We start from the raw sequence: 15,292 nt of genomic DNA on the forward strand, positions 1-15,292 counted from the left end.
CTGCTTGGCCTGCTGTGTTCATCCAGCTCTACACCTTGTTATCTCAGGTTCTCCAGCATCTGCAGTTCCTACTATCTCCTCTCAAGTGCTGCCAGTCACGTGGAGTATCAGCAATCACAGAATCATCCCTACTGTCTGCTCGGTGCATCCACACTTGCGCAGCAGTGGTTAAAAACACGCGGAGCTGAATTCTCTTCAGAGCTTGTTATGGCAACATATATTGTTGGAATGCTGTATTGTATTGTGAGTATAATGTATAAAACTTGCTACACTGCTGCTTGTCCATAATAAGAGGAAGTACTGCACTGTCAGGGATGCCCAACTTTTGAGTGAGCTGTGGAAGATAATGTGACAGTACTTTGGGCAAGAGAAGGGGCGTTATCATTGGTCTTCTGGTCAATATAACTCCTCAGCCAACAAGAAGAAAAAGGAGACTGTGCAAATTCCTACAACGTGACAGTGACCATATAGCAATAGAAGTACATCATTGCCTGAAAAGTGCTTTGCGACATCTTGAGGTTATTACAGGCACTATATAAATACAAGACTTTTTGCGTCCTATTGCAACACTGTAGAATGTACTTTCAATCCTCAATGCATCAGCAGATGTTTCATTGTCAGACAATCTCTGAGGGAATTTCACATCAAGGTCTCATGCACAAAGTGTTAAGCAGATTGTAGCAATTCTCCAGATGATTGTGGAATGGACCTATCATGAATCAACAGAAAGCTTCTTCTATACAATTCATAGATGACAGATTTTGATGCAGAAATAAAAGTATATATTTATAAAATGAAAAGGCAAAGTGTTATTGAAGCATTTTCCACAGCTCTCTACCAAAATCCCAGCAAACTACCAACCTAAAATGAAACTATTGCCCAAGTAGGAACTCTCTAATAAATGTAGCCTTGAAGGGAACTCAGACAAAAAATATTTCTCTTAAGGGGTTTAAATTACATCGCAGTTCATCACAGAAAATAGTTCCAACAATGACAGAGCTTCTGTCAATTCAACAGCGTGCATGTATATAGCAAACTTAACATTGAAAAGTGTCCCAAGATTCTTCAAAGTAGTAAAACAAAAGGATGGTGAGCCAGCAAAGTGAGATATTAAAACAAAAAAAAGACAAAAGCTTGGTAATTTATGCGATTTAGGAGGGTCTTTAAACTATAGAAAGAAATGGATTTAGGGAATGAAAAAAATCCAGACCACAGACCAGAACTGGCCAAATCCATGGTCCCTGTGGTGGGAAAAAACTGATGGGGTGAGGTGAAGCATGTGTAGGATGTATAGCGGAGACGATGATCTGAAGAATAGAGGAATTAGAATGTGAGATTAGAAACAGATTTAAATGAAACAATGAGAATTTTAAATTTAGGATTTTTGACAGTGCATAGATTGAGAGGGCATCAATTGACAGTGAGAAGAGCAGGAGGTAATGTGAAATAGGCTTGGTGTTGGATAGGATGAAGGCAGCAGGGTTTTGGATGAGTTGAAATTTACTGAGGGTGGAAGAAGTTTTACTTTATTATATGCTTTAAACTAATATTGCTACCAGGATACTTCTCGGTAGTATCCTTGAGTTGTGGGTGTCTACACATATAGTGTGCCTGAGACTGTTGGCGCTTTATCCTTAAATAAGGCTCTTCCATACCATACTCTTTTATTTACGACTGTACATTGCACCTTAAATATAGAACTCTCTAGTGCATCATTTAAGATCTCTGTCTACAAGCTTCTTCTCATATTATGTCTTCTTTCAATCTACCAGCGTATCGGTTACATCATCACAATTTCAATATTTCTTTAAACTATAACTCTCCCCAAGTTTCTTTCCGCTTTGGTATTACATATTTCTAGTAATTTACTTTTTTGTTATTTACGTAGCCTTTGTAATCATTAACATACTATTACAATCATTGAGCATTACTTTGTAAATGAGTACACCTAATCCTCACTGTATCTGTTTGACTCAGTGACTTTATGGTTTGATCACTCTCTCAACTTCTTTGTTTGACTTAAGGTGGAGTGGAGAACTTGTCACTTGGTTGACACCTGCCTCTGATTTGAAGTTTCTGAATTCCTCACTCATAAACTGAGGTCCATCGTCCATTATTAGTTTTTCTGGGAAACTTTCCAGCACTCTGCTCACTGTGGCTGGATGAAATCTTGCTCCTTGAATTCTTCTTGAATTAGAGTCTACTGCAACTAAATAAATCTTCCCTTGAAGGTGAACAAATCTGTTGCTAGCTTTTCCCATGTCCTTTCTGGAAATTTTAACTCAATTTATGACACTTTAGACACTTGATTATTTCAAATACATATGTGAGATGACAAGGTGAAACTTTCTATTTTTCCTGAAAGGTCTGCCCACTGTCCTGACTATTGGATTCTTGCTCTGCATTTTGTGATGTTTAAATGCCTCAATTGGGGTCTCTGTAGAATCTCTAACTTAGTTGTCTTTGGTGTGGTCATACTACAGTAATAGTAAGATAAGTCTTCCACAACAATCAAGTGTTGTTCTTGCTCATGAAACCTCCTCAGTGCTTGATCTGCAGGAATGTAATTCAACCACTTTATGCGCTCTCCAATTCCGATTTTTGAGCAGCACAAATTTCTTTGCATTTTCACTCAGTTGCTTGTAGAATACCGGTTATATAGAATAAAACTCCAGTTCTTCTGTAAGAATGAAATCTTTTCTTCTTCATCTATTGCTGCCCTTTAAAATCTACCAGATGTTCCCCAGCTATGCCTGAAACATAGACAATGATGTAGTCATATTTAAACAGTCAAAGCCTAAATCTTGTATTCTTAGTGGTATTTTTGTGATCTCCTTTATATTCATGTGATCCTTATAACATCATGAAAGGCTTATGGTCCATTTCAACTTGCAATTTCAGTCTCATGAGGTAGCCTGCGAACCTTTCGGATCCCATATAACTGCATGTACTTCTTTTTCAATAGTTGTGAACTTCAGTTTCTATCTCAACCTGAAACATACTGGTTTCCTTGCTCCATCAGTTTGTACCTGGATAAGATCTGCTCTTAGTCTTATGAATAATTCACCCATTGGCTGTTACAGTTAATAGGTCTAGATTATAATAAACTAAAACATCAGTGCGAAGATAGTTTCTCATTAATCCTTTTAAAACATGCAGTCTTTTCCTAACTCTAATACACTGTTGGCTTTTTTTTCAAAAGTTCTCTTATGTGTTGATAGAGACTGGCTAAGTTAGGGATAAACATTCCCTCTTGATTCACAAAGTCTAAGAAGTGCTGTAAATCATTTGCACGCTTCAGTGCTGGAAATTCACTTATGGTCCTCAGCTTCCTTGGATCCACAATAATGCATTGTTCTTGGATTAAAGTATGTGTCCCAAAATGTGATTGTCATTCTTGTAATATAGCATTTCTTGCTTAGTGTAAGGCTGGAATTCTGTAGTGCCCCCTAACTCTTCCCTAATCCTCTGGCCATGTTCTTTTATCTTCTGACATACACCAAAATAGTTCCATGTGGTAAATGGTCCCCTATTTCCTCCCAGAATTCATGATATACCACGTTGAAGATAGTCTGGTGCAGAATGACTGGTGAAGGAAGACTATTATAAGTAATGAATGCAGTCAACAATCCTGACTCGTGGATTAGGGGTATCTGCCAGAATTCACTGTTTGAGTCTAATTTAATAAAGAACCAGTTCTTACCAATTTGGCCAAACTGTCAACTGACCAAATAGGATGGATTTATCTTCCTAATTCTCTGTTTAACTGAGTAAGAGTCACACAAGTCTTCATTTGTTTTAGAAACAATTACTAGCCCTGAGCATGACTGCGTCAGTTCTGTCACTGATATCCCACTTTCTATCAGGTTGGCTGACTGAGATGTCATTTTTTTCCATTAGAGAATGAAGAACTTTCCCTGAACAAGCAGATAGGCATAACATCTTCTTGCAGAGTTATGTAATATTCCAGCTTTAATTTTTCTCAACCTCTGAATAGGTCTTGAGATTTTTATTGAAATTCTCTCCAGCTTTTGTTCCAGAGTATCCTCTCTCCAAGAGGATGCACTGAATGCATGTTTTTGTGCTTCATTATGAAGTATTCTGATTCTTCAGCATGTAGAGTGTCTCACTGACATCTCCTCCTTTGTGACTGACTTGTGGAGTAATTTAGCAACATACCGTGCCCCAGACCTTGATGTTTTAAGTTTGCAGGTTGAACTTTCACAGGCATCATCCACGGGAAGCTGTCAGCCAGTACTGAAACAAGTTCCCGTGTTGAATTTAAATTTTCTTTCAAACCCTTGTATCTTCAAGTCGATCATCCAGAATTTGTGTTGGTTCTTGTTAACCTCAAATAGAAATGCGATCTTCATCTTTTGTTCTGTACATTTAATATCTTCAACTTTTTCTTGACTGTTTGATCTATATATTTTTTTTTCCCTCAACATTTTCCTTTTGCAGGACTCCTTCACTGTTTGATGGTGATGAGGCTGCTGCTTCTTGCAGACCTACTTCAAGTTTCCCATATTAACCAGATCCATACCACTCAGCTCATCCTGCTGGGCAATTGCTGTATGTGTGATGCTGCTTTTACCCATACTTTGAACAATCTTTTTTACAGTAGGCAATGTTGAATCCTGCTTTTTTGGCATTTGGGCAGGCTTTCTCTGCGCTTCAACCAAGTCACAACAATCTTTGATGTTTCCTCAATGAACTGACCGAATTTTGGGCTCTGCACAGTGTGTTGGGTTGTTTATTCCAATTTTTGGTCCTCTTAGACTGAAAATAAATCTGATAACTTGTCATCCCTCACAGTGACTACAGTTACAGTCACTAATTAATTAATCCTTTAAATCTCTGTAACCACACATCTTGCGAGATAGTTACAAATCCATTTAAAAGGCCTCAAGTGATTCTCTCAGTCACTGAGATCATTGATTGAATTTTGTCCAATGACTAAATTTCTTTTTTGGTTTAAAAGCACAAGCCAAATGGTTTAATAAAGGCCTCCTATTCTGTAAAGCTGATTCTTAATTTTTTTTTGCTAAGTGCGAATTGTGTTGTGATTTTTGGAGGGATTCTCACTGCGAGGTCCAGTGATATTTCTTGCCATATTTTACCAAAGGCATCTCATTACCCACCTACCTCACACCCTCTGGCAGATGTGGGACATCCTCTCCCCCAGGCCCAGCAGAGAAAGCTACAACACAACACCATGCCAGCCTGATCCAAGATTGCCATCTGGATCATTGCCGTCTTGGCTAGCTGGAGGAATGTCCAACAATATAGGAAGAAGGTCAATGTTCTACTCCACTGTGCCAGCATGACACCATCTGCTCTTCAATATTTTACACTTACTCTATCTCTGCTATTATGCCAATCTCCCAGCAAGTTTCATAGAGTCATAGAGTTACACAGCATGGAAACAGACACTTTCGTCCAACTAGTCCATGCCAACCATGTTTCCAAACTAAACTAGTCCCATTTGCCTGTGCTTGGCCTATATCCATCCAAATCTTTCCTATTCATATATTATCCAAATATATTTAAATGCTATAACTGTACCTGCATCCACCACTTCCTCTGGCAGTTCATTCCACACACAAACCATTCTCTGTGTAAAAAAGTTGCCCCTCATGTCCTTTTTAAAACTTCCCCTCTCACCTTAAAAATATGCCCCCTAGCTTTGAACTCACCCACCCTAGAGAAAAGATATTGCTATTCATATTATCTATGTCCCTTATGATTTTATAAATCTCTATAAGGTCGCCCCTCAACCTCCTGTGCTCCAATGAAGAAAGTCCCAGGCTATCCAGCCTATTTTTATAACCCAAACCCTCTATTCCCAGCAACATCCTGGTAAATCTTTTCTGAACCCTCTCCAATGTAATAATAGCCTTCCTATAGCAGGGTGACCAGAACTGCCACACAGTACTCCAGAAGAGGCCTCACCAACATCATGTACAACCTCTACATGGTGTCCCAACTCTTATACACAAAGATCTGAGCAATGAAGGCAACCATGCTAAACACCTTCTTAACCACCCTGTCTACCTGTGATGCAAATTTCAAAGAACTACGTACCTGAACCCCTGGGTATCTCTGTTCTACAACACTAGCCAGGACCGTACCATTAATTGTACAAGTCCTGCCCTTGTTTGTTTTACCAAAAAAAATCCTCGCCTTTATCCAAATTAACTCCATCTGCCACTCCTCAGCCATTGACCCAACTGATCAAGATCTTTTTGTAATTTTAGATAATCTTCTTCACTGGCCACTGTACCACCAATTTTGGTATGATCTGCAAACTTACTAATCACCCCTACTATATTCTCATCCAAATTGTTTATATAAATGAGGAACAAAAGTGGATCCAGTACTGATCCCTGTGGAACACTGCTGGTCATAGGCCTCCAGTCTGAAAAAACAAATTCCACAACTGTCTCCTACCATCAAGCCAATTTTGTATCCAAATGGCAAGCTCACCCGGAATCCCTCGAGATTAAACATTTCTAATTAGTCTATCATGTGGAACTTTATCAAAGGCTTTACTAATATCCGTATAAACAATGTCTAATGCTGTGCCCTCATCAACCTTTTTGGTAACTTATTCAAAAAACTCAATCAAGTTTGTGAGACACAATTTTGTTTCCATGTTCTTCCACTCTCACTCTTGCTTGCAACATCTTCTCTTGCTCACTGTCACCTACTCTAACCCTCAACACCACTAACCCTGCCTGCCCTCTGTGCTGCCTGCTCATTCTCTTGGGAACCATCCCCACTTGCATCAAAAGTAACAGCTTTCCACTCGTTTTCACCTCCCTTTGGTAAATGACCCACCATAGTGCAGAAGGAGTCAAGATGGGTGACTGGCTCCCAGCATTCACTTCCTCATCCCTTATATAGAGGGCATCCTGACTCTGGCTGCCCCAAGCAGCCCCCTGTCTGTGTCCAAGCCCAAGGACTGGTATCAGAGGCTGCCCTTGACTTACAGTGCTGGGAGTACATGAATAAGAAAGGTTTGGAGGGATATGAGCCAGGAGCAAGCAGGTGGGACTAGTTTAGTTTGAGGTTATGTTCAGCGTGGACTGGTTGGACTGAAGGGTCTGTTTCCATGTTGTATCACTCTATGACTCCCTGAGCGAAAGCTATCCCTTTTGACTTGACTGAGGCCTGCTCACATCCATGACATGCTTCCTGGCTTTGTGTCTGCATTAAACAGCAAAACAAAACTGAAGTAATATGAACCTGGTATCTCTGGCTGAGGGCAAAGTGCAAACATTCAAGGCAAGGCAGGGATGCTGTGAGTACGCACACAGGCTCCGATCAGGCTCGCTGAACTCTTGTCCGATTTTGCCATAAATCTCACCATAACTCTCTTCAGTCAGATGGTTTTTGCCTCATTGTAGTTTCTTCCACACTCTGCCTTACCCAAAGCATCATCAGCTATCTGACCGACAGCTAATAGAATGATCCTGACTCAGTATCGCTGCTCCTTCACATGAAAGCCTGATGTAGTTCTATATTGGTGAAAGTGGTGCTCTCAGAGATCTCCCTCGTAGCCTTGTTAGAGGTGCTCCATATTTTCCAATGTTGTGGTAATGGCAGTCTTTATTGGTGCCACTATTCTGATCAGCTATAGCACCACATTAATGTGGAAAAGGACCTGAGGTTTCCCTTCTTTCTGTCTACGTGCTCCATTTCTGTGTTTTCATTCTCTAGAGTATCATGATGTGTGACGTGGCTTTGATGTCTTCGGACATTCTTTCTCACTTCTTGGAGACATCCTGTTTTGATTCTTTGTGTTTAATGTCTTTCAAGATTCTGTCCTGCCTTTGAGTCTTCCTGCTTGTTAGCTACGCATTGAAGTCTTCTGAGACTGTATCCTGCTATTGGAGTCCTTCTGATTTTCAGCTGTGTCCCAGGGACTGTGATCTAACTTCAGATCCTGGATGCAGCCATTTCTCTAGCAACTTTGTTTTTTGTGACTAATACTGCTATTAACATAGTTAGATATTTTTCCTTAGAATCTTTGGATTGTGAGTGTCTATAATGATGCTGTTAGAGGCTGTTAACACTTTATTATTAAGTAATGCTCTTCCACTCCTGTAGTAACATTACTTCATTTAAATTCACTAAATATAGCTTTCTATCGTCATGAAGGATGCTCTCTCTCTTTTTCTCTCTCTCCAAACACTTTTTCTGTCTGATGTTTTCTTTCAATCTAGGATATAGAAATACATTATTAGTTATAGAGTTGTAATAGCCTATGGCCTATTCAATTATATCACTAGCTGGTCAACCAGGAGAGCAAGAGAATTGTTGAATCCAGTGATGTCAAAGACAAGGATGGAGATTTCACCAGCTGTTGGACTGAGACAGAGAATGAAGTCGGGGATGTTACTGAGCTGGAAATAGATAGATTGTTAAAGTAAGGAGACTGGACTGAAGCTCAGATCAGGGTCCAAAGTCGAGTGTTGGATAAGCCAGTTTTCTTCAGTTAAATATTAGGAACTAAAGCCTTCAGCCACCACCTTACACCATAACCCATCTTTCAACACTCCATTGGTAATTGTGTCCTCAACCATCGTGTGACAGATGGAAATTTGGGAATTTGCTCCAAGCCTTACTGTTTCCTGACATCCCTCTTGTCCTTTAAGACCCTACTTAAAATCTACCTCTGCGGACAAAAACTTTTGACAACCTCTCTTGAAATTTCCTTTCTCTCTGTCTCCATTTTCTCTCTGACAACAACTCTGTGAAATACTTTCAGTCATGTATCTTCACTTTGAGCACCATATCAATGCAAATTATTATTGTTCTTGTAAACCATTCCTCCTTCAAAGCAGCTCCAAGATTCTGACAGCATAACAGCAGCCCGAGAGCAGATAACTCAAACAGCTTCACGAACAAGGAATGATGCGTGGTTTTCCGGATTTCCAAAGAAATGTTCTGCTTTCTGAACAGGGCCTTAATTTTATTTATCACAGCAATAAGTGCTTTAGTTTAAGGTTGGAGCATACACGATGATTCGTTCTGGTTTATGTGATGGTTGTGGTTTCCAAAATACCATATAAAGTAAATTGAACTTTGTCTACCAATGGAATTGCAACAGGGGGATTAGATAATGTTGTAATCAGTTTTTCTCCTCCAGCCACTGGCGATTACCCCAACCCTTTTCCAAGCAATATGAACAAAAACTTGTTGAAGCTTTAATGTACAAAATGCAACAACAAATGTTTAATGCCATCAAGACAGGAAAGAATAATGTGCTACTATCTCCAATAAATAACGACCTAAGACTAGAAGTGGGAATAGAATCAGAGAACAATAAAACAACAATGACGCATGGCGACTGCATAGCTGACACACAGAAACATGGACTTAAGGATTTAGCTACTCGGATTAAAAGGTTTCATGCAAATCTCCTTTCAGGAGCAGATTCAACTACTGAAGGATGAGGAAGAAACTACATCACTGTCTATTGGGGAGTTTCACCCAATTGCTACAGCATGCAACACTCCACCAAATCCTAAGAGAAATCCAGAGCTGGTCAGTTCTGCTGCAAAGTAAACCTACCTGGAATGAAATATTGTTCTTTTGCTATAAACATAAAAAAGAGAGAGAGAGAGAAAAGACAGAAGAGATGCACCTGAATGTTAGCAGCCGAAGGAAAAGGAAACAGTTTATTTTATACTAAATCCACAGGTTGCAACTCGTCAACACTAAAAAAAAGCAAAGCAAACAGCACGAGACTGAAACACTGCAGTTAGCATTGAGTCGGAAACAAAAGGGCCAAAAAGCTTCTGACAGCTTTAACAATTCACAGTAAAACAGATGAATTATCAGAATCCATATGAGAGGTGCTCCAAGTCAAGACAGTGCAATAAATTTTACTAGATAAACAAATAATAAAGTTCAAACAATCCAATTACCTGAGCAGCGGAACTTCTTGCTCTTGATCTGTCCGATCCTCTTGTTTGCCAGACGGCGAGGACTGCTACAGCGGGCACCACTTGTTTCAATGGGGTTTGCGTGCAGATAGTCCGCAAGCCATTTCAGATGACAATCACAAATAAATGGGTTCTGAGCCAGATGCCTTTTATGAAGACAAACAACAACAACAAAAATAGAGAAGTCAAAACAATGTATTGACTCTGTCAAAAGAATGTAAAACAGCGGTGCAAAGAGCTCTTCAAAGGGAGAGGTAAAGCAGCTAATATTCCAATTGTTCTTTGCAGCTGTAATGCATTTACTGGGGCCCCGATACATTAAGAATTTACAGTGTACAACTTAGTATTTGCTACAGTGACTGTCGGTCCTGTATCACATTCAAAACCACTTATTACCTGGGTAGATGAGAAATGGCAGAACTGCAATGCTTCCTACTGAATTATTTAAGACAGACTGAAGCTCTGAGGGCGTACACTGCTTTCATTATCTGAGATGTAAGAACTGCATTATTCATGTACACCCACTATTATTAACTAAGGAAATAATTCTTGAAAATTGAAATGATGAGCGATACCATGAAACAAGTGGTTTCCTAAGGAAGGGGTAAGTATGATTATAAAGAGAAGAAAACATTTACGGTCATTTTTGGGGTTTCTCTGACTAGAAATAGAAATACTTTTCTGTAGCTGTTTCTGAGAGTTCTGAATGATACATTGCCTTATTTGTGTTAGGGCAAGCGACATAACAATTAGGATAGAAAAGGTACTGGAAAGAGAGGTTGATTGGCCAAAAGTTACTGTTCATGTAAGAACCAATGGTGTTGGGAAACACGATGGAGATCTGTAAAAGCATCTTGAGTGCTGAGGAGACAGTAAGAACTGCCGATGCTGGAGTCAGAGATTACACAGTTTGGAGCTGGAGGAACACAGCAGGCCAGGCAGCATCAGAGGAGCAGGGAAGCTGACATTTCGGGTCGGGACCCTTATTTCTGAAGAAGGGTCCCGACCCGAAACGTCAGCTTTCCTGCTCCTCTGATGCTACCTGGCCTGATGTGTTCCTCCAGCTCCAAACTGTGTTGAGGACTGAGGAGTTGCTTTAAAAGTGCAGTATGTTAAGTTGAGTAATGTAAGGATTAAAGCTTGTACCAGGTTAGTTTAATAATGTGAAGGCATAACAGACAGGGTAAAAAGGAGGGTTTAACATTTTTGGAATGTCAGGTGACATCTCAGGCAGGAGGGAGTTGTACAAATGGTTCGCAGAGAGGTCAAATAAAGAGCTCAGAGGGTTTAAACTGGGTAATTTGAAATTTCCACCCATAAGATCAAAAAATATCTAAATTAAATATACTCAAAGACTGAACTTTCATAGCCCTCTGTGGGACAGAATTACGAAGATTTCAATTCTCTGAGTTAAGAAAAAACTCCTCATCCCAATCTTAAATATCATTCGAGATAACAAGGTGCAGGGCTGGAAGAACACAGCAGGCCAAGCAGCATCATAGGAACAGATATCATTCCCTTCTTTTTAAATTGTACTCGTTAGTTCTAGACTCCAAACCAGGGGAAACATCTTACCTGCACCTATCCCATCTATTCCTTTCAGTATTTCATCATTTTCAATGAGATCACTGCTTGTTTTTTGAAACTCCAGAGAATACAGGCCTGGCTTGATAAATCTCTCTTTATAATACAGTCCTGCCATTGCAGGAAAAATTCTGGGGTGTCTTCACCATATTCCCTCTGTGCCAATAATATCTTTCCTGGGATAAGGAGACCAAAACTGCACACAGTACTCCAGGTACTGTCTAAACAAACTTCTTATACAATCATAGCAAGATTTCACTTCTCCTGTACTTAAATCCTTTTGCAATAATGGTTAACATTCCATTCACGTTCTTTATAACTTGCTGCACCTGGGAGCCAATACATTAGGATGGTCAGGATTTAGGGCTCTGTACATTTGTGTCTGTTCACTGCATGGGTCTGTGTGTAATATTGTTTCCCACTAAAAGTCATCACATCAGTAGAACTTACAGCCCCCTCCCATTTAGGTCAAATCACATATCCTGCCCAATCTGACAGTGGTCACAGTCATTTTCTTCCCCATCGTATATTTTTGAATTCCAGCATGATGGAGGGTGACATTGCGCACTCTTCAGCCAGTGGATACCAACACTTGTAACTATCTGTTGGTAAAGACCCAAACATTTAAATACCTTCCTGGATAGCCCTGCCTGTAAATCCCATAGTCTTCACAACTCCCCAGGTACTTAGAAAACCCATTTGTTTGAGCTGCACCTGCCCAGTCCCTGGCACATGAGGTAGCTTTATTAGGTGTGGTTATAGACTGTGCACTTTGAAGCCAGGATGGACGTCCTCCTGTATGAGCCCCTTCCCATCTAAGGTTTATAACTCCATGCTTCCTTGCAGATACTGTTGTCCACATTTGGGCAACCAAACTAGACAGCCCCAGATGAGAAGTGCCCAGACCCCTGACTAAAGACTTGATGTGTCCCTGACCTCATAGCTCTCAAGCGGATTGATTGTGACCTACTCCCCGGTCCAAAGAAGCGTGTACCCCCTGAGTGAGCACACCCAAACTGGACACCTGACCGTGGTACATCTTCTGGACTAGTATCAGAAGATGCCCTTGACTTCCTATGCCCAGACTCTCTGACTGACCAATACTTTCATGAACTTCGGTGAGTGCCACTCTGCCAAGATTCGGACGCATGCTGCCTGCTTTCTGCACGTGCAGTGTGCTTGCTGTATTATCTACTGGCATATGGTGTAGGTGTGAGATTGACGCAGCACACTGATGTGCCCTGAGATGCTGTATGGTCCAAAACAGGGAAGTCTTTTGGAGTAAGTGCAAGTTCAATTTTCTAGGCACTTGCTCCGATTTCCATGTTAATGTCAAGATGTTGGACGTGTTTAGTAAGAATGAAAGCCTTATATTGAAGGGGCAAGTTGGTCTGTCAATGAGGTGTTTAACAAGCAATAATCCCCCTGAAGTGTTAACCTAATACTGCCTTGAGAAACTCACTTTGCTGCTTAACAAAAGCATAAACAATGCAATAAGATGCTCCTGACATTGAGATAGTCCTTGCCGGATTTCCCATCTGATTCTACCACACTCTCACCACAGCCCTGTAAGATTCTGCCCAAAGTAATCATTCAGTTTCTCTTCCATTTCTTTACTTCCCATTATAAATTCTACTGACTCTGCCTGTAATAGACCCACTTGCATCTTATCTAAACATTTCCTTTTTCCATATCTATTGAAGATTTCACAGATCATTATAATGTTTTTTGCTAGATTGGGTTCATATCCTCATCTTTCTTTCCTTCAGGGCAGATGGATATTCAATTGTTTTCTTCAAATGGAAACTGGTAACATTTGAAGCAGAAATAATTGCATGGTCATGAGGTAAGAATTGGGCAATCAAGCTGACTGGTTTGTTCTCCGAAGCAGTCATTGCAGACTCAATTCACCAAAGGCTTTATTGTGTGTTGCACTAATTTATGATTCCAAAAAAAACTGCCGACAGAACATGAAATGATATTACCTCTCTCTACTCATTGCAATTAATTAGTTAAACTAGAATTTGTGACTTGCACTTGTGTCTAATTTTCAACTTCCTGGAAAACCAGAAACCTGTTGAGGAACATACCCATGCTTTAATAGATTGCACAGTTCCTTTGTGCTACATGGACCATACCATGGAGGGGCAGAATTTACCTATTACCTATCCTATAATTAGGGGACGATTACTTCTCAAAAGGTAACAAGGTAACCTGAAACATTGCCAGAAGTTGAGGTTATATAAGCCTAGTCTTAGTTCAGTGCATATCTCAGAGGAGACCAAGAGATAGGACTTTCTCTTCTCTTTTGCATTTTAAAAATGTATAAATATCATGAATTATTTCATACACTATTTTCACATCTCAACAAAATCCAACTTTCCCATGTAGCTGACATTATGAAGGAATACATACAGAGTCTGGATAGCACGCAGAGGTGCAAAAGTGCCTTTGGCAATGGTCTGTAACTTGTTGTCATATAGAGAGAGGAGGTTTAAATTATGGAGATCCTGAAAAGCATCTACTCGCAGACAGTTAATCTTGTTGGCATTCAGCAACCTGTCAAACAAAACAAAAAGGAACAGTACTCAAAATATATAAACACCTTCCATGCAAAGCATCAACAGTTCTAATCAGAACAAAATTCACAACACCTGGACCTGACTGAATTCAAACAGCTGGAAGACAAGGTCATTCTTTCACATCTTTATTGTTTTATGGCAGATCTTAACACCTATTTCCTGTTACGTCAATGTCTTGACATTTGAATGGTTAAATTGTGACTTTGTTGAACCTTAATTCTTTTCTATTTGACATGCCAGCTGATCACATCAGGGAATTGTTGTGATATTGATGAGCAGCAAAAGACAAGATGGAAAACAGATTCATTTAATTGTAGAAAATAGAAGTAGGCCATTCAGCCCTATGAGCCTTCTCCATCATTAAATACGATCATCCAACTCCATACCTGTTCCTGCTTTCTCTCCATACCCTTTGATCCCTTCAGCTCAAAGAACTATGTCTAACTCCTTATTGAAAGTATCAATATTTTGGCTTCGACTGCTTTCAGTGGCAGAGAATTTACAGGTTCACTGCTATCTGGGTGAATAAATTCCTCCCCATCTCAGTCCTAAATGGGCAACCCTGTATCCTTCGAGAATGCCCCTTGTTTTGGACCTCCTGGTAACTGGGAACATCCTTTCTGCATTTACCTGTCTAGTCTTGTTAAGAATTTAATCAGTTTATATTTTTTTCTTAATCTAACCTATAATTTTAACAACCTGTTCAGAGATGTTATGACACACTTCAGGAGCAGGCAGGATTTGAACCCAGGTCTTTCCGCCACAAGAGGGCTCTACTTTTATACGTCTCTATGAGATCTCCCCTTGTTCTTCAAAACTCCAGTGAATACGGTCCTAGCCGATCCAGTCTCTCTTCACACATCAGTCCTACCATCTGAGGAATCAGTCTGATCAACCATTTACTCCCTTCATTGCCAGAACATCCTTCCTCAGATAAAGAGACCAAAACTGCACACAATATTCCAGGTGTGGTCTCACCAAAACCCTCTACAATTGCAGCAAGACTGCTCCTGTACTCAAATCCTCTCACTATGAAGCCCAAAATACCATTTTGCCTTCTCCATCCTCTGCTGCATCTGCATGCTTACTTTCAGTAACTGTGGTGCAAGCTCACCCAGGTCTCATTGCACCTCCCCCTTCCCCAATCTATTGCGATTCAGATAATAATTTGCC

General features: G+C 40.2%; 1 protein-coding gene across 1 annotated transcript in view; it reads right to left on the reverse strand.

Annotated features, from left to right (window-relative positions):
- The window catches only part of slit2 (slit homolog 2 (Drosophila)), a 426,057-nt gene that overhangs the window by 112,615 nt on the left and 298,150 nt on the right, over window positions 1-15,292 (reverse strand). The window contains exons 14-15 of the mRNA XM_048602443.1: window positions 13,953-14,096; window positions 9,936-10,099 (exon numbers count right to left, since the gene is read on the reverse strand). Coding sequence (XP_048458400.1) covers window positions 9,936-10,099; window positions 13,953-14,096 — 308 coding nt within the window. The remainder of the gene's footprint in view (window positions 1-9,935; window positions 10,100-13,952; window positions 14,097-15,292) is intronic.

Source organism: Rhincodon typus, chromosome 1, assembly GCF_021869965.1.
Source record: "Rhincodon typus isolate 14 chromosome 1, sRhiTyp1.1, whole genome shotgun sequence".
In the NCBI taxonomy this organism is placed as follows: Eukaryota; Metazoa; Chordata; class Chondrichthyes; order Orectolobiformes; family Rhincodontidae; genus Rhincodon; species Rhincodon typus.